Here is a 24,235-nt window from a genome sequence, read left to right on the forward strand (position 1 = left end):
AGCCATGGATATTGTATGTTTGGGAGGACAAGGTTTGCTGAACCCATCCATATAGTACCTGATGAGTGAAAGCTCAGGGAGGTAAGCCACAGAGAACAGAGACATACTAACATCACACAGACTGTTTCCAAAGTGGAAAACAGCTTATTTCAAACACTGCTGTTCTTTGGGAGCACTGCAGGGGAGCCTGGCTTGGCACACAGCCCTGTAACTCACTCGTCAGGGAAGAACTCGAGGGTACGGCTGCCGGAGGAGATCTGACACATGGTGTGGCTGCGCCGCTGGCTGAACCCCGCCGTGGTGGGAGACTTGTAGTGGATATTCACAGAGGGGTAGGTCCTCTTTGCTGGGGGAGGACTGGAGGAAGAGCTGAACAGACGGCTGAAGCTAGTGACAGAAAAGGGCCAACAAGTAAGAGAAAAGGTTCCTGGGGAGACAAGCACCATAGATACACAAAAAGAGAAGCAAGAGGTTGGGATCAAAGGCTGCAAGCCTGTCGCAAAAACTGCTCTACTTCAAACTCAGACCTACATCCTTGGATTGATTGGCATAAGGTGTTTTTAGCTTCCAGAAATAGGTACCTTCTAAAAACAGCCCTTTATTACACATGACTGTGAGTGTGTCCTCATAAACCAGGACAGAGTATGAAAGTTTCCATTCCAGGATACTCGTGAACTTTTTCAGCTTGTGAAACAAAGTCAATGTGCATGGTCAGATCTGATTTTAACTTCACTAAGGACAAAGGAAGCCCTTGAAGGCAAAAGGGTTAAGCCAACTTCTATCTGACATTAATGTCAGAGTCTATTAAGTTGTTGTCTGAAGTAGAAATGGCAACACTCCCCACTTTTCTTAATCTTGCACAAACCACCGAAGAACTTACAACTGCCAAATGGTGGATTTCTTCTTCTCCTGCACGGATGGGTGCTCACGGGAAGCTCTATGGACAAACACAGCAGAACCAAGTTAATTTCTGCATCTCTGCCAAGCATCAGGTCATTTCCATCAAGGAAGCCATGCTGAAAGTCAGAATTCATTCTAACATGTTTCAAAAGACACCAGGGAATGGGACATGCCCTGGTCTTCAATGCAAGCTCACCCAACCACTTTAAGTAACAAGGCTCATGTGTTTAACGTGATTATCAACTCCCTGTAAAACTGTCTGCCACAGACAGTGTGGGAACTACAGAACCTAGCATTGGAGTCACTTCAAGCCGTAGCCTTTAGAACTCATCATTCAGAAGCAATACTCCTCCCTAGAGCTTTTCCCAGATTAATAAGCACACAAGAAACAAGCAAGACAAACAACTGTCCACTGTCCCCAAATAACGGTGGTAACATGAGATTTGCAGCCCAGGTTCAGGAACAGGAGAGAAAGAATTGGTGTTAGGAGAAAAGCATCTACAGTCTGGAAAACTTCCAGTACTTCTCAACCGTGTGTCAGTAGGGGATGCATTGACCATAAGGTAAAACATGAACAGGTCCTGTCCTAAACAGGAATGTTATCCAACACCCAGGCTCACCTGATCATCTCCGTCCACCTGACAGCCTCCTGAAGCTCCATCAGCCTCTCCTTGTACTGGTTGCGCTCCATCAGGACCCGGGCCATCTCCACACGGGTGAAGCGCCGGCGCTGGGCAATGGGAATGTTGTCCTGCAGAGGGGAGGAGCACTGCTTCAGCCAACAAAAGATGGAATGGGATTGAGGTTAGTACCAGGCACGTCAGGGACAGACACATATTTGTTAGTTCTTCTCCTGCCCTGTTTGATTTCACCCCCATTTCCCCATATGAGGAGATAATTCAGACAGTGAGCTCCAAACTATGGCCATGGACCTCCGTGGGTTCAGCAAACCCATGGAAACTAGAATGAGAATCACCACCAACTTGAACACATAGCCCTCGCATACACAGACCCCAATGTGGGACTATTGCAAGCAAGGTGCTTTGACAGTCTGCAAGGAATGGTAAGAATTGACAGTGGTCTTTTGGTCCAGAAATTTGGAAACCAAAGATTCAGTTCATAGCAAAGCCAGTCACAAGCAGCAGGGAGCACCACATAAGGCCACCTGCCCTCTCAGGAGGACTGCAAGGATGTTTTCTGCTAGTACAGATGGATAAAGGTAGGATACAGGAAACTAAGGAAACACCTTTTCCTCTTTGGTGACACAAATTGACCTTCCAATGAGGGCAGAGGCAGCTTTGGGTTGGGAACAAAATGAGTAAAAGTCTGTTTTGTCTCTTTTGAAAAGTGGAAAATGAGAACAACATGACTAAAAAAATATCTGCCCAAAATAAAGACTGCAAGGGTTTCGGGAACTCATTACTAGAGGTGGTACGTGGTTGTGCTAGACTGTGGCAATTCCTAAGCTCAGCCTGGTTGGTAAGTGCTGCTGAGAGCTGGAACAGCACAAATTAACCAAGTCCCTCTCTAGCCTCCATGGACTTTGAATCAAATCTGTATGACTAGTCAGAACAAGAACTGTATAAACAAAAAGGAATTTATCAATTATTTTTTAAAATTATAAAATGAACCAGACCTCCTGTCTGTTCAACTGAAAACAAATCCAACTCTCTTCAGCAGCTCATGAGCACAACGTGAAAATGTTCCCATCTACCTATATTCTCAACAGACCAAGTTCACTCCAAATAAGTCAAGAGATCTAGGCTAAAACTGAACCTGTCTGATACCTTGTGTAAGAAAGAAACAGTAACATGACATAAGTAAATGTATTGAATTCCTTGTCCTAGCAGGGACATTTACAAGGAAAATCTTGTTACTGCTTCATTTGCCATTTTTTTTCCAGCTACAGTTGGTCTTTGTTGAATAGCGTCTATCCCAGTCAAAACAGTTTCAAGAGCTGTCCTAGAAGAATAGCCCACGAGCCTTCTCTGCCTGTGCGCTGTAACAGGCAATACTGGCTTATTGAAAAGAATTAACAAGAAAAACACAGCACTAAGACATGGCGGTAGTCACTCTTGCAAAGCTGACTGTGTAAGCTGGATTTCAGAGCATGATGTGCTCACAGCTACATCTTCACTGCCTACATGGGGACAGGCTCTTCTGGAGAAGCCTGACAGTCGTAACGCCCTGAGAGAATCCACACTGCACACTAGATTTTGATTCTAAATTAGGATGGTATTGAGCAGGGCAGTGCTCTAGCACTCAGCCACAGAAACTACATCCTGCACAGTCATACTGCCACCGGGTCGGCTGCTCCTCTGTGCCAGATTCTGGTTTGAAAGTTGTATGAAGGGATTTCATGCTCATCAGCCACAACCCATTCACCACCCTTGCCCTCATTGCTATCAATCTGCATCTCAGGACTCATATACATGACGCAATACAGGTAAGTAAATCAACCCCCTTTCCCCGCAGGCATTTTAGTAATGTCATATACCAATTCTGTACAGAGATAGCTGCTTACATCCTCCACCTCCTCTTTGGGCTCTCGTCGGGCAACAATTGCTTCAGATTTCACTCTAGGAAACAGGAAGAAAGGAATCAAAACAGCAAGTGACACCATGGCAGGGTCTGGGAAGAGAACCAGCTATGGGAAGTCTGGCTGCATCCATCACCATGTGTACCAAGTGTACAAATTCTGAGATGCTTCTCTGCCATTTTCCCTCCCTCTTCCAGTACATTACTCTGAAGAGCTTCACCGACCTCACCCCTTTTTTTTTTTAAACATTTGTTGCGAGCACCAAAATACTAACCACTGGAAGAATTCAGCCAGTTTCTGTTTCTGAACCAGCATCTACATTCAAATATTTTATGAGTACTGAGCCATTTTCAATAGGGAAAATTCTAGCTTAAATGCTTCTGCTGGACTGCTTCTGGTTTCAGTAGACTCTCTGATTCTTTAGGATTCAATACAGTGAAAAAAGCCCCTAACATGAAGAACAGTTTCCCAAAATGGTAAAGAACACCAAACCCTGATAAAAAATACTGAAAGTATTTGAGTGCTTTCAGTTTCTTTGAACTCCTACTTTATGAGGCATTACAAAAGGCATTTTAAAAATCTCCCTGCTTGCAAGACTACTTTCATTTCATACATTCTGAACAATAAAGAGACCAGTCTGTGTTATTCTTGGTAATTCTGAGCTCAGACTACAGAACCTTCTAGATTCCAGCTGGAGAACAAACCCTGTCCTCTGCCCTGAGCACCTGCAGTCATGCACAGCCAGCCACAATGGAACTGTTCTGCTCTGAGCTCCAGGAGGCAGCTTTGTGTGTATGGATGTGAAACCATCCCAGGCTTTGCTGGGCAGTTGGGCTTTAGTTTCTCTAGTTTGAAAGGAAGATAAAAATATTTTAATTCTGATACATATTCCTGTATCAGAATTTAGAATCTCTTCTGCCTCTTCTCAGTCTTAACATGAGCAATGAAACAATTATTGATATAGGCATTTAAATATTTCTTGTGCAACTCTGTATGAGCTCTTTCAGTAAATGAATGGGCATTCACTTCTCTCACAGCTAACCTGGCTGATAGGAGGATCAAGTTCTTGGCAGTTTCCTTCAAAATTATTGGTCTTGAAACTCCCCTTCTTTGGGTCGTTTTGGTTGTTGCTGATTGGTTGGCTTTTAATTGCAAATTTACACCCTAAATGCTCCACTCCAGGGAGCCTAGGTTTGGAGCTGCTCCTTCAGAATTCCTAATCCTGCCTTCTTGTGCTCCCTAAAGTACCTTTAAATGCCAATGCTAATCCCATGAATGAAACAGCCAGCGTAAAACAGAGGAGGTGGGTTTACCATTCTTTACTCCCAGTTCCTTGGAGCAGGGGAGTAATCACTCACCTCTTCAGCTCCTCCTCCAGCTCCTTGACTCTGGTTTCTATTTTGGCTTTGGCCTGCTTTGTTGCTTCCAGTTCTCCCTTCAGCACCTCCTGCTCACCAGACAGCTGGTCCACCTTGGCAATCAAATCATTCTTCACAACGTTCAAAGCATTTCTTAAAGGTGTGAAAGGGACAATAAGCAAAAGTGCCCCCAAAGTAGCAGTTGTCCATAAAAGAGATCTTTAACTAAAGTCACAGATGCTACTAGGAAAGTTGAAACAAGTGTGTTTAACAATTCAGTTCAACTATGACTCAAGGGAAATGGGAAGATGGAGCTCCAGAAGAACAGAAAAGTCACCATAATTGTTCAGGACAATTATGTATCCTGACTAACAAATCAACCTCTCCTTTGGAAGATGACAGAACACTGAAGAAGGCACGTGTAGTTCAACCTATCTATTTTTGGCAAAATGAAAGTCTGATATACACCCTTCAGAATTGCTGTCATCTGCAATTGAGGATAACTGCAGATGATGGTTATAGAAATATGCATTTCCAATCAGCTCCAAAACATCTTACATTTATAAAATCAGTACCTTCCCATCACAGTAGGTTCTCCAGCTCTCCCCTGGGAGTACTTGGCCTTCCTCTTCCCATCTCCTCAATTTTAATAGCTGGTTTGCCAGCTTTTCTCAAAAACCAACTTCATTACATTGTCTGCTTCTCCTCCATCAACTACGAAATATTTAAGAACTCAACAATGACAATTCTTTTTTTTCCTAATGACAAACCTTGCAAATAAAACCTTACTATCAGCAACATCCTCACAGAGACTCAGACCAACACATGGATTGCCACTGAATTTAAAGCCTGAAACTTATCTCAGATGGCATCAGGCCCTACCAGCACATGCCTAGAGGCTTTATCCAAGTGTCTGCAGAAAGGAAACAGCTAGGAAATAGCTTAGGAGAGCAATTCTTCTTCTACAAGTGAAGGAACAAGTATTCAGGACAACCAGTTAGATAAGCAAGTGAGGAAGGAGTTTTGGCCAAGACCTACTCCAAGGTGACATCTTGTTTATAACCAGGCAGGTAGGTCAGAGCATGCGACAGTTCCTTACTTGGTCTCCAGCAGCTGAGAGTTCTCCAACAGCAGATTGCCCACTTCTTTGCCCATTCCTGAAAAAAAAAGGCCAGGCAGTTTTCACCTGCTCTCCTAGAAACATGCAGCTTTTGTGGCACTGCCTAACTTATGCCCTAGGAAAAGAAATCACTTTTGTTAGGCTTCCCTAGATTCCTGTGTCCTGTGTGTAGAGTGGAGTGTCTCTACCTGAATGACCAAACAGCACCAGCAAAGACACCCATGTGTCCTGTAGAGAATCCAAACTCAGATCTAGCTTCTCACCCCAGTCTACACAAACCTCTTTGGGAGGGACAGAGGGGAGAGCTTCACTAATACCAATCAGGGAAGTCAAGGCAGTAACTCCTGGTTCAGCCATGAACTATTGCAAACAGTTTTTGTCATTCCTCACACAGAATGAAGGTAGAGTTATGGGTTTTTCACAGAGGATAGCAGAACACTGTCCAAATTGCTGTCCTGCACACTAGTGATTTTCCTCCTTTCTTAGTATAAGCCAGATTTTCTGTTTGCATGATTTGGGATCATGGTTGTGATGAGTTTCATGCACATGAAAGGCTTCCCCATTATCGACCTTCTGCTAGAACAATTTCAATAGGACTTCAGATTGTCCCTTGCTACACCTAGCTCTAACAGCTTTCTCACAAATGTTTAAAATGTGAAGTCTCAGTTCCACCACTTCAGACTCATAGTCAACATTACAGCAGACACTCTGCACTTGCACTTGGGCATCCATGTACAGCTGCAGTCTGCAGACTGGTTTACAAGAACACTGACACATCTGGGGCTAAGAGTGAAGGTTGAATTCAGTATTTCATAAAACCAATGAAATTTAGGGACCAAAAGCACATCTGGATTGTTTCCCACTGTCAGGGACTTGCTGAGTTCCAGGGTCTCTGTCTTATAGTGAGGAACAGAGGCCACCTGAGAGCTGAAGGCAGAGACGCCTCTCCCTGTTGGAGGACAGTGCTAAGGGGTGCAGCTCATATCTCACCACAGGTCCCAGAGCATGAAGAAGTCTCCCCACAATCAGTATCTGTCCTGCCCTCTGAACTCTCTCTTCTTTCATAGCAAAGACATCAACAGTCTTCATGATACGTCATTTGCTGATTAATTAGTATTTGCATAAAATAAAAACAACACAAACTTGAATTAAACAGAAGTTAGAGGAACATGGCAGGGCATGAAAAGTGAGAACACACCAAAACACTCCAACACACAGATCCTCTTCCCACAGTTAAACGGGATGAATTTATGATGACAAAAGCAAATTCCCAGCAAGAATGAGTAAGAAGCAGCATTTTCATAAAACCTTTGAAAAATCAGTGGCAGACAATTAATCACTTTGATGTTTCAGGCCAATGTGTGTCAGAGAATATTCCAACATACAACAATGGGAAACACTAATATCAATGCAAACTACAGCGTGTTTTAGGTTGGTAAGGTAAAGGATCTATAGCCCTTTTTTTTTTGGTGACATGCCGCGTATCAGTCAGAAGACTCAGAAGTCTTCAATTTATTGAATTTTTTTCTTGCTTATTTTTAGTGATTTTACAAATAATCAATTAAATATTTAGCCTGTAAGGTATTACATTGGCACAAGAACATTAAAGGAACTGAAGAACATCAAGGGAAGAGCTCACCCGCATCTTTTTTGGATTAAATCTTTTTCCTTCATATTCTTGAGTCATCCCTCTCTGCAGCTGTTTTTGGGAGAGAAAAATTCTGGGGAAGAGGGTGAGCTATCATGCCAGAACTAAAGGCCACACAGCATTCCATCAGTATCCTTCACCACAGCTTCTGCTTGTGTGTGATGCAGTGACAGCCCAATGCCTTAACCATCTAGAGGTCAGAAAGGCTCCTCTGGCAATAAAGAAAAAGAGGAAGTCTCCCAGAGCCATGGAATGGCACCCCACAAGATCATCTTGCACAGGCTGTAATGGGACAGCTCTGCTCATGGGAAGAAAACTTTCAGTTTTCAACCCTTTGGGGCATGGAGCAAAGGGAGGTGAGGTCTGGGCACAGCCCTGTCCAGCAGAGCACCTACACCATATTCCTCTCACAGCCAGGCAAAGTGTGAAGCATCAAAGCGGATAATCAACTACAATGAAACAGACCAGAATCCCCAAACCACCTCTACAGAGCAGCTGCATCCTGCTTCTTGGAGAGGTGCTGCCACCACCACAAAAAACCAAACCAAGGTGATGCAAGACACATGGATGGATGATGAGTGGATAAAAGGAATGTAGAAAAAAATGCACAAAAAAGAGAAGAGAAGAGAAAGAAGAGAAGAGAAGAGAAGAGAAGAGAAGAGAAGAGAAGAGAAGAGAAGAGAAGAGAAGAGAAGAGAAGAGAAGAGAAGAAAAGAAAAGAAAAGAAAAGAAAAGAAAAGAAAAGAAAAGAAAAGAAAAGAAAAGAAAAGAAAAGAAAAGAAAAGAAAAGAAAAGAAAAGAAAAGAAAAGAAAAGAAAAGAAAAGAAAAGAAAAAGGCCTTTGCCTTACCAAAGAAATCATCCCGTACTATGAGAGCCATCCCATACGAGAAAGGGAACAGAAAGAGATGGGGACAAAGGGGAAGAAAGGAAGAGAAAAACAGCAGCCATTAAGTACCAGTCTGTAAACAGCAAACAGAGCAGCTTGTCAGCACATGTATAGTGTGTGGTGCCAGTACACATGATGCTTGGTAGAAAGTTATCTTGTTCTGCTGCAGCCTGACCTAACAGGGACTTAACTTTAGAGTGTCACAGAACGGTTTGGGTTGAAAGAGACCTTTAAAATTCACATCCATTTCCAGTCCCCTGCCATGGGCAGGGACATCTCCCACTAGACCATGCTTCTCTAAGCCCCACCCAACCTGGCCTAGGGATGAAGCAGTCCCAGTTTCTCTGGGCAACCAGGGCCAGGGCCTTACCACTCCAATTGCGAAAAAAATTTTTCTTATATCTAATCAAAATCTTCCTTCTTTTGTTTAAACCACCACCCCTTGTCCTATCATAACAGATGTCAGGATAAGCTTGAGATGACCTCATCTGCTTCCTTCATCATTTTCCCTGTATGATACATCCTTGAGTTTCCCATCATCACAACAAAGGCAGGTCAACAGACATTGTGAAGAGGGTGAAGAAAGGACAGTAGCAGGGGGAAAAACACAAAAGTGAGGCTGAGTATCAAAGCTTTCATCTGACCTAAAAAGGCCCAAATCCACCTCCACACTGCAACAAACTCCAACCCAACTTCAGTGGGAGGTTTTCTGAGGAATGTTCACACAAAATGTGGCTTATAGTAAAGCCAGTTTGAATGAGAAGAAGGGATGATGACGTCCCTTTCCTGGTATCATCACAGAGCCCACACTGAGCAGTGCCGGGCACAGGGACATGGCAGAGCTTGTTGGCACATGACACTATCGCAGCTGCCAGGTCACCACCTTTACTACAGGGCAAATTTTACCCAGTTTGCACTGTAATCAAGAGAGATTCCCTTGACTTCAACTGAAATTGCATCAGGGCCCAAGTGTATTTTTCAAGCAGGTGCAAACCTGATGGCAGAGTATGGCCCTAGGGCAGTGAGCAGCCTCCCCCAGCAAAGGACAGAGCCATCACCCATCTCCTGAGACAGAAAGGCAAAGTTTTCACCAAAGACAGAGGCTTTGCCACTCTAACCCATCACAAAAGTGTCTTTGATGTCACTACAATACCCAAAGGGGGTTGTTTTGCACCAGGTAACCCCCCACAGCCAGTGGCAGATGAGGGACTCCTCACAGCACAGGCCATGGAGATTACAGTGGGACCGTCACTCAGTCTGTGCCCACTCGATCTCTGCTACAAGTACCCTTCTTGGCAGAAAAAAAGCCCTTTGAGCCCCAAGACCTTGAGTGACAGGCTAGTGCAACATTGTAGAGCAAACCTGCCCACAGCCACAGAAAAGAAAGCGGGTTGAAGGTGGCAGGAACGTGAGCAGAGCAGGGACCTCCTGCTGCAGGGAGCCACCAGTGTGAGGCAATCAAGCAAAGTGAGGTGGGAGAAGTCTGCAAAGCCAACCGTGTTTGGACAAGAGCAGGGGAGTATCACACGTGTATACCACAATACCCAACCTCAACCAGAAAAAAAGAAACAAGGAGAACTGAGCAGGAGATACACACCTGAGAACTCCCCTATGCGCCATGTCCAGCGAAGCACAGAGAGACAAGGGAAAAAGGAAGTGAAAAAGGATCCATCAGTGACTAAAACCAACAAAATCAAAATTTTGTCCAAAAAAAATTAACAATGATTCAGCCATTTCAATGTCAAAAGGCATGAAATAGTAAGGACAGGACCTGCCATAGCTGTTGATGGCATGATTCTACACATAGGACAGAAAAAAACCCCAAGGAAAGGCAACCCATGGTACAACTGCAACCACCTACCTCAGCTATTCCCAGATTTCCAGATTTGGATCTGAGGCAATCAGATCTTCCTGGACTGGGTAAACCTTTATTATGTCTTTATTTAGTCATCTACCACTAAATGCAGAACAGCTCATTCCCACTACCTCTCACTTCCCCACACCCTGCAATTTTAACAACTGTATCTTCTGGCCATAACTGTGCTCTTCAGTGACACTTCAAGCTTGCAAAAGACAACTGATTGCATTTAAAACCTTTTTTTTGTATAGTGTAGCACTGGGACTTAGTTTGATAATCTCATTTCAACTTCTGTACACAACACTGTATATAAACTAACCACTAATAACACTGCATTTCTGTCTTTACTACAGACCCTCTGCTCTTTAATTTCCAAAGCAAATATAGTTGGTTATCCTAAATGTGAATCACAAAACGGTTTGGGTTTGAATGATCATCCAGTTCTACCCCCTGCCATGGGCAGGGACACTTTCCACTATCCCAGGTGCTCCAAGCCCCCTCTAACCTGGCCTTGGATACTTCCAGGGATGAGGCAGCCACAGCTTCTCTGGGCAATCAGCTCACCATTGCCACCACCCTCAGTAAAAGGGCCTGTCCATTGAGCACACCCAAACGGCTGCTGTGATCGTTTGTGTCTGGAAACACCTGGGATAGGGAAGAGCAGGAAGGGGGATCTGGTAGAAGGGGAAGCTGAGAAAAGGGGAGATGGGAGAACAGGAACCTACCCAAGATCACTTGTGACTAACAAGTGTATATGCAGGAAAACTGCCAACTAGTGCTCCCAAGTCTGTAGGAGAAATAAGGGAATTTGGTTCTCAATGCTCATTAGTAAATAATTGTTCTCACTCCACATTTTCCTCCAGAATACTTCCTATATCCCATGTATGTAAAGCAGTATTAGAGGTAGGAGGAAACCCATATGTTTTGTGGTTTTTATTCAAAATAATAAAACATGAAGAGTGCCAATTATGTACCAGGAATAAAGGGGATTTTCCATTTCAGAATCAGACTTGACTGCCAGCCAGTGCTCAAGGGTAATTTCTATAAGTCCTGTTCTTAAGGTCATCTTTAATTAAATTTCTCTTTCTTTAAGGAATTGAGACAAAAAAAAAGAGAATATTCTTTACAGATTGACTGCCAAGTTTTGAGAGACTGGAGGAAGCAATAAGTCTTCACTTAAGTGAGCTTGGAGTCATTAATGAATTTGATTTACAGAAAGAAGCGAGCTCCAAACATGACCTAGAGGACTCTTTCAGCTTGTGGATTTTGTTCCCTATATCATGTTCATAAAGCACATTTCCTCTTTGTCTCTGCAGACTCAAAAGTGCAGCACAAAGAGAGAACATTCTACTGAACAAAAAAGGCAAAATTTTGGATTATGTTGACAGATTTTTGTCAGCCCTAAGATCTAGCCCTTTGCTTCTATCTTTACCAGACTTTCTTTTGTGCTTTCTATTGTGCAAAGACAAAAAAGTACCAGTCTCATTTGTTGTTGAGAGACACAATCTCTGAGATCTCTCCGTGCTTCCTCTCTTTGTACAACCAGCAATGTTTGTGTTCATTTTAAAAACATCTTTATGTACCAAAGTCAGTGGTCAGAACTCAGCAAAATTATTAATTAGATCAATGTTGATCACAGGACAAGGCACAGTCCATCTCCCAGATTTGAAAAGGAACCAGTCTTCCTATTTTGCTGGCCTGCCATGGGATCACCTGAAAGGGTTCTGCATCTCTGCTCAGGCTAGAAAATGGTCCCAGTACAGAAATGTCCTCCTTGTAAACCATGCTGCAGTCTTCAGAAACCACACTGTGATCTTCAGGGCCCACGCTTACAAGGGCACTGTTCAACAAAGTCTTTGTACATTTTATTGCAAGTGGTAACTCCCAAGCAACAGACATCTCAGAGGTGAAGCACCTTTGACTTCATCCAAGACTGCAGTGAACAACCATGCAAGATTTGGGCAAGAAAAACCTTTGGTCCTTTGAAAACAACAGTCTGCATTTCTTGCTGATCACTGGGTCAGGCTACAGGGTAATCCCAAGGGGAAGTGGATTTCCAGAAGGCAGGCTTCCAAAGTGGGAAGCACATTGTCTGAAGCTGCTCATACACCGAGTAAGTAATTTTCCAGAACAGTAACTCTTCCAAGCCAATAATATCTGATACCCCAGTCATTTTGGGGGGAGAAAGAAAGCAGCAGTTGGCACAGTGATTAGCAGACAGAGCCGCAGAATCAACTGAACACTCCTTGATGAGGAAGGAGTGGACAGGAGGACCAAGATAAAACAGATATTCAACAGCAAGATTATCCATGGTTTTAGTGCTTTGATTCTGCTAGGAAGACAGCTGCTGATAATGTATGAAGCTGGCTAATTCATTCCACAGCTTTAACCATCACATGTAGTTCCTACTGTCAAGCTTCCCTTTAAGCACGAGCCCCAGCCCTTCTGCAAATGGCTACTAGCATCCAGGGGATTGTCAAACCTGGAAATCTTGCTTTTCCTTCAAATTCTTAATCTTGTAAATATCTGTCCAGATTGGCTCCCATTGCAGGCAGAGTAAGCCTGTGTGCTCATCCTGAGGCTTCTGCAGATATTTTTTTATTCTGGCAATCTTGAGTTGAAGGTGAAACAATAATGGTTTTGTGCTTTAGGCAATGGCATGAGGGCTCTCATACCTGCTGTATGATTTTTTCAAAAAACCAACCCAAACCTACTCATATCAAAAGGCTATGGCGAGCATTCTCATGATGGTCTGATTCATGTTCTTAATTCCAGTCACACTATTGACTATAATAGTACGGTTTCAGATACTTGTCCTTCATCAAACAAGAAGTAATTTAACTCCTTTCCAGTCTTCAGTCCGCATCTTCAAGGTTAAGTTTTTGTTTAATAGGGCAAAATCTATCTCCCCTGCAGAAACATATGCTTTTTAAAGGTCCTGATACAAGACATATCAAAGCTGATACAAGTACCTTTGTAATTTGGGCAAAGGTGAGCTGCTGTAAGTCTGTATGACACATTTTAGCTCATTCTATTCTGGACACATACACAGAACTAAACTTACAAGATTATCCATAAGCAGATCTATATCAGTAATCACAGAAAGGAAATGTTCGCTTTCAGATCAGATCTCTTGCCACTAAGTACACATAATGCCTTGTTTCTGGAGTCCTCATGTGTCCTAGGGCTCCTTAAAGCAAGCAGTAACATGGAAAATGAGCTACACTATTATAAACTCAATCAGGTACCCTTGTCACCTGAGTATTCAAAGACCACTTGTACTGATGCAGGAAAACAGCAAGAATTAAAAACATGCTTAAATTCTGTCAAAAAACAAGATCTAGATACTCAGGAATCCAATAGAAAAAGTATAGAGATGGCTCAGAGTGCTCTCTGAGGCAAAGCGGCTTCTCTGACTGCTGCAGGGTCCCAGCCAGGAACACAAAACACAGCCTGGCTACAGGTATTACAAACATCTTCAAAATCAGCTTAAAAAGTTAATTATTACATCTCTTAGGCTGACTGCAAAACAGTAAATACTGCATTACACACCATAAGTTTTCCACATAATTTAAACATCAAAAACTTAACCAAATGTGTTACTTTCTTACAAATTTCAAACAACTGTTTCTCTCAGTATAAAATTACTGGGGGAGGAATTTTCAGTCAGAAGCAGAAGAAACAAATTTTATCTTTAAATTATTTGTGTGGAGAATCCTGTAGAAAAATAACTTATGCACTAAAGACAACCCAAATAAAAGTTATCTAACAGCTGAGATTATTTTCTAAATAATCATGACTGTACTGAAGGTACATGCTTCTATCACATGTATCTCAATTTCCATGCCTTCTTAAAAAAGAGAAACATCCAAGTTCTGAAAGAAAAAGAGAATTTAAATGTTTCTAGAAGCTTAATATGGAGTCATTGTACCAGAGAAAATAACAAGGTTTTACCTAGCAGATCTGCTCCTTCATCAACATCTCCAATGACCTCAGACCCTGCTGTGGAAAGTTCATGGTACAGAGAGTCTGTGTTGATGCCAAATGCTTTGTTCACAATCCCCTGTGTTGGGCTGTTGTTGGAAGAAAAAAAAACAGAAGGAATCTTGTTACTTGGCAACATTTAAGCTCAAATATTTATCTTTGAAATACTGAGCATCTCAGACTATTGCAATCAAAACCCATCTGTTCACCCACTGAATGAATCAGGAAGCACACTGAGTAAAGAAAATAGCATGTGTTATTCTGTTATTCTCCATATCATAGACTTACGAAATGATTTGGGTTGGAAGGGACCTTAAAGACCACCTGGTTTCAACCCCCTGCCATGGATAGGGTCACCTTGCACTATCACAAGTTGCTCCAAGCCCCATCCAACCTGGCCTTGGACACTTCCAGCCAAAGCTGGTCTGGGCAACTGGTGTCAGGGCCTCCCCACCCTCACGGACAAGAATTTTTTCCCAATATCTCATCTAACCTTGCCCTCTGTCAGTGGGAAACCATTCCCTATTGTCCTGTCCCTCCAGGCCCTTGTCCAAAGTCCAGCTCTCCTGGAGCCTCTTTAGGCCCTGGAAGGGGCTCTGAGGTCTCTCTGGAGCCTCCTCTTCTCCAGGTGGACTCCCCCCAGCTCTCCAAGCCTGGCTCCAGAGCAGAGGGGCTCCAGTCCTTGGAGCATGTCTATGGCCTCCTCTGGACTTGCTCCAACAGCTTCATGTCCTTCTTATGCTGAGGACACATCTATCATCCACAACCTCAAAGCTCACCCAGATGATTTACTCTGAAGTCACACAAGTTAAGGTCAATTCAGTATTTCACAGAAAAATTTCACATCACAGAAGAGCTCAGCTTTGACCTGTCAGATTCTGCAAAGATTCCCATGCTCCGATCAATCTAGATAGAAACCTCAGACAGCAGTAAGACCAAATAAGAAATTCAATGCTGAAAACAGCAACAGCCTTTTTACTTGGCCAGCCAATAAGTACAATCAGTCTGAAGGGTCCATTTTTGTTTTGGGTAAGGCTATGTATTGAAAAGCATTTCTTCACATGTCCTCAAATGTATTTAATTAAAGGTAAATCAAAGTTAATAGCTTTTAGTCTTATCAGATGACAGTACATTTCCACCTCTCAGTGTCTTTGATACCATGAAGAATCTTCTTGTATTTCCTGACAGCCTCATGGCTCAAAGCAGCAAAGAGTTGTTACAGGATGTGCAGGTGAGGCAACTTCTGGGATTGTGGTTGTCTACTCTAAAAAATTGCCTTAATGTGGGTTATAAACACTTTGCAGTGCTTTGCCTTCTATGAGTAACATCAACCAGCATGAGCAGCAGCTGTGCAATTTCTCCAACAATCTATCAGAAAGGTCAGCACCAACACAGATGATCTCAAGTTTTATGGCTTCATTATCACATAAACAATCCTAGTGATTATAAATGGAGTGTAGTAGCTGCTTCTGATATTGCAGCCACAGCACACTGCAAAGAAGAGGAAAAAAAAGTGGGTTTTTCAATTACAGAAAAATTCCAGCCACCCAGACAACTGAGAGCACTGAGGAAGTACAAATGGTGCTGTGATGGCACTGCAATTAATCAGTTCACACTATCCAACAGTCAGCACAAATGAAAGAGAAACCAGTACTCAGTCTGACCTGGAGACTTAAGTCAGATTGAACTTTCCTGTTCAACATTCAGCTTTCAGAGGTATATGTATCATGAAAGCACTCTGCTTTCAGAGCAGCACACACACTGTCAGCAGTCCAAGTCAGGCAGTGTCTCCTGTAGCTCTCAAGTCTTACCACCTGGAGTAGAGATTCCTGCCTGAAGAGCTCTGGTGCATCAATCCCCTCTGTTTCCTTCTTTCCCCTGGATTTGACCAATTTTTTATCTGATCTCATCAGTCACTTTTGTCTTCTCCACACTGAGCAGTTTCAACTCCCTGGATTCCTCCTGACCCTAAAAATAGTCCAGGTATCCTACATGTCCCAAGGGGAGCTTAATTGTGTGTGCCTTCCCAGATGAGAAATGCAGGTGTTATTGCTGCTCATACCCTTCTCAATGGGGGTGCTCAACAGGGTGGGCAAATCCAGTCCAGATTGGGACCATTAGATACTCTTGCTTTCACTCTGCCAGGGTACTGTATTTTCTGCATATCTGTAAGATTTTGGGGAGGTTTTTTGCTGATACAGTGCCAAATTATCCACTGGACAGGGGTAAAAGGTAAACTTTAGTAAAAACAAATCAAGGTACCTATACCTCACAACAATGTGGTGCCAAAATTAATAGCCTTTAGGTAGCCTCCTATTTAGAACAAAATGGGTGATGGGTAGGGATCAGAGCAGCAGAATGGTTTAGTAAAAGTCTGATGATTCTTCTGAAAACTGTGTTGATTTGCAACCACTCCTCAGTGCACTGATGGGTCATAAATGCTCTGACCAGCCTCACCTAGGAACTGCACCTACCCACTGGTCCCAGGGCTCCCTTTGACCTCAGGCCTATGCCTTCAGCTCTTTGCTAAGATGCACCTGTCTTCAGTCCTGTCTCCTGCTGTTCATGGGTAGCACTGGGACCAAATTCACACCCTTGCTTTGTCTGGGGCTGCTGACAGGGCTCACTACCAGTGATCTGAGCCTCACTGCTCAGAGCCTGTGAGATTCGGATTGCTGAGGTTACCTCTGTTTGTCCTCTCTTTGGGGGGGCAGCCCTGCCTCCTCAAATACTTGACAAAATTAGAACTGAAAGAAACTTGAGGTTTTAAAATGGAATTCAGAACTGAGGTTTTATTGGACAAATGCACCTTTTCCCTATTCCTAACAGCTTAAGCCCATGTTCTCTTTTCTTGTCTTAAAACTTCTGCTGCTCTATCATCTCTCTAAACCCCCAGACCAGTAAGGTAAATGAGTCCACTCCTGGGTCAGCTGGACACATCCTCCTGGAGATCACCAGCAGGCATCTGCCTTTTGGAGAACCCAAAGCAGGTCAGGACCTCTGATATTAGGCAGAATATATGGACTGTCTCAAATAGCTGCATTGTGAGCTCACTATGAGCCAGAGCATCCATTTGTCACTACTCATGAAGCCAAGTGACAGAGCACACAGGGTAAAGTCACAATCAGTACCTGCTACCCGTGCGTTCCAGGCGGGGATCCTGACACATATCCAGCTCTGGGGTGGAATCAATGATGTCCTGGACATCGGACCACTCATCACTGCTGCCCATCCCTAGGTAAGACAGTACAGATCACATACGGGATCAGGACTTCCAGAGAATGGTATTTCTTGAAGGGACTTTTACAGCTTTGAATATTGAGATTTGAAAATTTCGTGGTGCCATGTTCAAAGTCTTAAAATCAGAACAGAAAGTAGTTGAAGGTGGTCTCTCAATTCCAGAGCAGGTACACCATAAGCATTCCCCTTCCCACCCCCATTCCAAAGCATCACTAAACTCATTGCCCTGAATACTCACTAAAATGGGATCAGCAGAAATATTTCATCCGTTGAAGTAAATTCTAAAACTCCTTTTTTATCTGCCAATAAAAAACTCCTCCATCCCCAGACAGCATTAGCTGAGTTTGAAGGCAACACAGTGATTTTCTGTACAGCTTCATAGAAATTACTATTGTTAGGAACTGGCACTATTTAGTTTTAACAGAAACAGGTTTTCAATACAAATTTTCAAGTCTGCACTGGTTTAGATACCCATTACAGTGAAACTTGACTTCAAAACCAATAAATGAAATCTGGTTTGTGTGTAATCTGCAACCTGAAGCCAATATTTAAAGAATAAGGAATTCCTTCCTCTTGTCAAGTCCTGTTTACTGAATACCAAACTCTTCAAAAGCCCAGACTTTAACCTATTCTGAACAAGCAACATGAACACTGTGTCTGTTCACACAAAGAATTTCTGAAAAATTAATGACCTAATTTGTGAATTACATTAGTCCCTCAATGAACTTAGATGTGACATTTTTGACCTTTCCAGACAATCTCAGTAGCCAAATATACAAAGTCCATGACAACTGAAGTGTTAATTTCTTTCAGGCTGGCATTGTGCCAACTGGCAGCAAACCCAGGCTGGAAGACAAAGTGTGATGTGGATCTGTTGCCAAAGCAGGCATCCACACCCAGCGGGTCTAACACAAGCACAGCCTTCCTCAGCTTTATTTTACCAAGCTGGGAAGTTTTTCTGCAAATACCTCTGAGTAGCATTTTTGGTAGTTCAGCTCTAAGGCACATGCATCACTGACAGACATTTTAATTACAGATGCATAAAATACATTATTAAAATTCAAGTATGTGCACCACTTCTAATCATGGAGAATTGATTTCTTATTAGGGGTGAGAAATAGCTGAAAGGTTGAATATGAAGACCACGTAAGGAAGCCATATCACACTTCCACCAAGAAAGTGGGGGAAAAAATAGTTCCACTTCACAATTGCACACATACAAAAAAGAGATTATTTTGACCCATGAAAACTGTTGATAGTAAATGAGCTTGTAAAGCAGGAACTGTAAAAATCAGGGTATTTATAGGGTATTCAAACTACTGACATCCATGCTTAGCTTTCTTGATACAAGTGTTTCATGGTCACAGCCAGACCACAATCTAACAGCAGGCTGTTCAGAACCCATATGCTTCCATGGACAACTCTCCTAGCCTCTGACAGATGGACATCTGTGACCCTGAGGGTGCCCTCAGGATAATACAGACTGGGACTCAGTCTCCTCTCCTCTCTCAGTTCTCCTTTAGTGCTACAGCAAAAGATGTTATATGTTGGTTTATGGTCTTACTTCATTAGGAACCAGCTTGTGAATGGTTATTTCTGCTTCAGTAATAACTTAGTTATAACTTCTGCTTCCCAAGGAATAACTTGGATAAGAAGATTATCAGCTGGTTCAGATGTCAACCTCATAGACCTATGTTTACCCCTGTGCTCCTGCATATTAACCTAATGACCTTTGATAAATCTTACAGTCCTTTTGTAGTTTAAGTTCACGACATGTAAAACAGATCACTTCTCATTTCTGATGGCCACTGCAAGTCTCACAGTCCAGGGTAGACCTACTCAGACACTACATGGGCACAGCTGAAGGGCTTTTATAATGTTATTAAATCATTTATTTATTTAACAGCCTGGTGCTAAAGCTTAGAGAATGGCTTTCCGGACAAAAAATAATTAATTCAAATTACTAAAGTACTCTGGAAAATTGAGAGACAACAACTGTAGCTTCCACAGGTGTGGGAGTTCTTTGTATAAGAAAAAGACTTAAAAAAATCAGCTAATTTAGCTGAGAAAAACAGCTGGGTACAATTATTTTAAGCAAATCAGAGTGTGGGATAAGAGCACAGAGGGAAAATAATTATTTAATCTCACAGACAAATTTGGCATTTGAACAACTGGATATAAAATACTTACAAATAAATACAGACAGAAAACTAAATATAAGCTCTTAACTTTCATATTGATGAGATCCAGGAACAGCTTCCCACAAGCTCAGCCTAAGACATGACTTGAGTGCTCATGAAAGAGGTTCCAAGACATGAATGCATATCACTGCAGGGAACTGAACTCAGTAACCTGTTCCCATTCTATGAATTTGTGAAATTACTCATATAACTGATGTTTTCAAAAATTTACTACGCAGAAAACTGCTAACATCCAATTAACCCTGTCTCATTCATGTACCTTTCGAAGTCAGGCTTCCTCAAATTCTATACTTACAGTGCAATCTCCCAGCCTCTCCCTGTAACAGAGTGACACAAGCACTGCTGAGTTGATTATGTTAGTGACCAAGTACCTGAGCTCCAGCTGCCATACCTATGCTGACGTTCCTCATCTCCTGTGTGACCTGGACTTCCATGTTCCGGCTGTTACGCTTTTCTCGTGCCCTCTTATTGCTCTTGGTGATGCCATTGGTGTACTCGCTGATGGGCTGGATGCTCTCATTCAGAGGGGTGACAGCAGCAGAGGGCACAGATGATGTGGGAGTGTTGGACTTGGTTCCCGTGGTGCTTGGTGTGGCAGCTGCTGAAGACTGCCCAGATTCAGACATTTCATCTTGGGGGCACTGTGGCAATTCCAGGGCAGCAGAACAGAAAGGGAAAAGCACAATTATACATTTCAGTAAGTCCCATTTGCTGGTGTATGGCTGCCTTAAAGCATTATGAGCATGGTTCTTGCTCATTGTACCAGTTACATGTCCCATTGTTTGCTGGTGACACAGGGCACTACCACCACAGTGAAGCAACAAGTTCTCGTGCTGAGCTCAACAAGCAAATCCCACCTGTAGAAAGGGCTGATAACCTTCTTCAATAAGGCTGATAACTCCTTCAATACTGAATACTGGTCTTCACAAATCACATTGGTATGTGATCTCAAGAAAGGTGGCCTTATCACAGGAGAAAAGCACCTGTAGCTCACACTGAGTACAGTGAAAGCTGAAGGGCTTTGGCACCTGCAGCAAACTAGGCCAGTGTTTCCCAAGGCTGGAAGGCAATATGGATATTGCTCGGGAAGGATCTGAAGTGGCCTCTTAGAAGTCTTGACTGATGTCATTACTGTAAGCCACCAATACACCTAGATGAGAAAACAGCAAACTGGTTTTGCCACTAAACTGCAGAAGCAGAGTGGACACTGATCTGGAATACTCTGGCTTGTCTGACACAGGAGACCTATGTCCCCAAACCACCTTATACATAGCTCGGCAGGCATGGGTCCAGCTTGAGAACACAGCATAAACAGGTGTGGTCTCCCACTTCCAAATGGCAGGATGACAATACCCAAGAATTCAGAAAGGTGAGAAATGAACACAGGAGATGGATTCTCAGTATGGAATGTGCAAAATGGCTCTTGGTGCAAACAGACATTACAGCCCCACTTCTTGTACCATCACCTCTTGAGGAACAGGGAGTCTTCAAGGCTTTGTCAGGATTTTACACTGTAAGCTGTGTTGGTAAATTAAAGCACAATGCTTCAGTCAGACAAGGAATGCCCTGACTAGCACCATGACCTCTCAGACTCAAAGGAGATTTCCCCACTCTTAAGGGCAGCATGCTCTAATTACTGCCTGCAGGGAGGTGACACAGTTAATGCTGAGAGTTATATGCGACAGTGAGTTGCGACTGGGTGCAGTGGCATTCACCTGCACATCCAGACCCATCTTTCATCATCACCACTGGCCTCTCTCGTCCTGTGCAAGTACTAGAGAGATCCTGGTTCTGCTCAGAGGCTGCTCTGAGCCCCCAAACCTCGAAGCTGTGACAGGGTTTCACTTTTCTCATCTGGAAGTTTCATTCTCTTGTACTAATAACAGCTTCACAACATGACAAAAACATCCAATATGGGATGAGTGAGAAGACTGAAAAAAATGGTGATTTAACCCTTTGCAGCCTTATTTTTGTTAAATCTGGAATTTTATTAAGATCTTCCTTTAATTAGACTGGCCTCTGTATGCTTATCTTAAAATGCTCTCCTGCACACTGCACTACAGAAGTCTAAAGGTTTACACTGCACCTGCGCACTTATACTGGAAACTCAGGTTTTTTACAATGGCCCTGCCATTAAATGCAATCCACATTTTGTGTATTTTCAGCATTGTTAGTCTAAATAGCACACACATTCCCACATGAATATCCAAACCATCTCCCTTCAATTATCCTGGTTTCAGCATCTAGACTGAGATGAGAACTTTGCACTTAGGCTGCTACATGTGAAAACCACACTTCCCACCTCTACTTCAATTTCCTGATTTAGGAGCTACTTTCCCAGTATGTAAAGAAAAAAAAGAGTCAAAAAGGATTTTTGATAATAAATAGGCTCCAGTAAGCTTTGGACTACCTCAACTGCAGTTTGCCTTCTGTGCTTTCAGATGTGCAAAGGGACAAAGATTATCAAGTGTGAAGTGCAACCATAAAACCTCTTTCCTCAAACAAAACTGCTGTTGGATGAAAGATTTCAGGGATGTTCTTGGACCCACTCTAAATCTATGAGAATAAGCAAAGTTCAGAAGCATCTTAGCTGTGTAAGAGACACCTAGGTGGGTCCACTCCACTTGTCATTCCTTGTTCTTATGAACCAGATGTCATTCAAAAGCCCTGGATCATCAGTGTCTATAGGGTAATATCTGTACCAGCAATATCCTGTAACTTCTTGTTTATTGACATAACCTGCCCCTTACCCTGAACATCTGAATAAGTAATCACCCCAGTCTTTCACTACTCTTTGGTTACAGATGTGAGTTTTGTACTTCCCTAGAAAACACACTTTATCAACCTTCCAACCTGCATTGGAGAAATTCCTCCCAAATGTATGTACTACCAACGTGCTCCTCTTCACAGCCCAGAAGCAGGTATCTTCCTTCTATTGTCTGAGTGCTCTGTTAATGCTAAATATCGTGCTAAGAGTACAGCTCTTCTCTCCAGCACAGGAGGCATTCTCCAAAACCCACAGCTCACCCAAAGAATAATCTCCACAGCCACCACTTACCTACGGCCATACCTGTAAACCTCCTAAACATCAACTGTGTAGTAGTGACCTCCAAAATGCATTGTAAAGGCCCAACATTCATAGCAGTCATATGTCACCATGAGAAGCCACAATTGTATGGTTATAACACTGAAAGCATAGTACATAAAAACAAAAACATTAAGGACTTTAAATCTCCAAAACACTGTATAAAATAAATGTAAAGCTGAATGCAAAAATAAAATAATGACAACAACTAAAATAGAATATAGTAATAAAAAGTAAACAAGGACACTTAAAATGTAAGTACAGCCTGGCCTCATGAAGAAGGAAAGATAGTGAGAATTGTCAGGTACATACTGGGAAGGTGAGTCATGTGTGAGTGATGTCAGCAAAATATCAGACCTTTGAAGAAGAGGCTCATGGGAAATGCATGGACCATGCGTAGCCTAATCTGTCAGACCAATCTCTGAATAGCGGAGAGGAGACCCCTGAATGGCAGAGCAGAGCTCAAGATGTGCCAGGCAGCCCCATGAGCTGCTGCAGTGCAGGTGCAACACTGTGAGGATTTTGGAAGACCTGGTGCAGAAGGCAGAGCAGTAATGGTGACAGATGTACTGAAGGTAGACAGTGCAAGTCTAGAGCAGTGACTAGGCATAAGAGGAATGTAAGACCTTTAAGCACAGTGCAAGAATTGGGCATTCAGAGAGGATAAGAAGGAGCCCTTTTTAGTGAATACAGGAAGGCCAGGAGATCAGAAAAAAATGACAAACACTTTAAGGGCAAGTGCAACCCAATGCCTGGCCCCACCTGAGTTGCAGAACCATTGCTCTTATCAAAGTGGAGAGAAGGGACAGGTTCTACCATGTCCTCTCTGAAATAAGCTATTAATAAGTGAAGGATTTCTCTTCACTCAATCCCTAACTGCCTCCACATACATCCCTCTCAACTTGGGGCCAGCCAAGTAAAGGAGATTAACCCTGAGACAAAGCAGCATGAGGAGCTGTGTCAAATCCTTCCTGCATCATATGCCAGATCTGAAGAAGAATACCCTCCCACATCTAGCAGCGCTACTATGGGAGCAAACACAAAGGGAGAGGCTGCAAAGGGTTACGGACACAGATTGTCTCTAGCTTAATGAAAATGTGAGATGTTAGCAACAGTGAAGGAGTGGGAAACCCTTGCTCTGTGATGGTCTAGAAAACCTTGTAGCTGGAGTTGGACTGCAGCTGGCCGAGGTCACTCAGGTGCCAGTGGTCTAGTGTTGGGACGATCTTGGCCCCTATCTGTCCACGTACCATGCCATCAGCGAGGGGGAAGACATTCAGGGAGTTGGGACGTTCCTTCCTGCTAAAGAGACAAACAGGGAGAGAGAGGAAAATGTGTTAGCTGTGTACATCATGGTTCTGATAGAAAACAACAGCGCACTAGTGTATATGAAATACTAGTTACTAGAAACTGG

General features: G+C 43.0%; 1 protein-coding gene across 16 annotated transcripts in view; it reads right to left on the bottom strand.

The window, feature by feature from the left end:
- MAPK8IP3 (mitogen-activated protein kinase 8 interacting protein 3) overlaps window positions 1-24,235 on the bottom strand; it is a 72,836-nt gene that overhangs the window by 17,519 nt on the left and 31,082 nt on the right. For 2 of the 16 annotated variants that reach the window (XM_058816335.1, XM_058816334.1), the window contains 10 exons: window positions 24,072-24,123; window positions 20,128-20,377; window positions 17,427-17,529; window positions 14,266-14,384; window positions 5,897-5,954; window positions 4,798-4,950; window positions 3,398-3,479; window positions 1,521-1,651; window positions 881-937; window positions 217-387 (listed from right to left, as the gene is read on the bottom strand). In XM_058816335.1, coding sequence (XP_058672318.1) covers window positions 217-387; window positions 881-937; window positions 1,521-1,651; window positions 3,398-3,479; window positions 4,798-4,950; window positions 5,897-5,954; window positions 14,266-14,384; window positions 17,427-17,529; window positions 20,128-20,377; window positions 24,072-24,123 — 1,176 coding nt within the window. Of the gene's footprint in view, window positions 1-216; window positions 388-880; window positions 938-1,520; window positions 1,673-3,397; window positions 3,480-4,797; window positions 4,951-5,896; window positions 5,955-14,265; window positions 14,385-17,426; window positions 17,530-20,127; window positions 20,378-23,978; window positions 24,124-24,235 lie in introns of all 16 variants that reach the window. The other 14 variants (XM_058816328.1, XM_058816327.1, XM_058816333.1 and 11 more) reach the window with 10 other exon arrangements.

This window comes from Ammospiza caudacuta, chromosome 17 (genome assembly GCF_027887145.1).
Source record: "Ammospiza caudacuta isolate bAmmCau1 chromosome 17, bAmmCau1.pri, whole genome shotgun sequence".
In the NCBI taxonomy this organism is placed as follows: Eukaryota; Metazoa; Chordata; class Aves; order Passeriformes; family Passerellidae; genus Ammospiza; species Ammospiza caudacuta.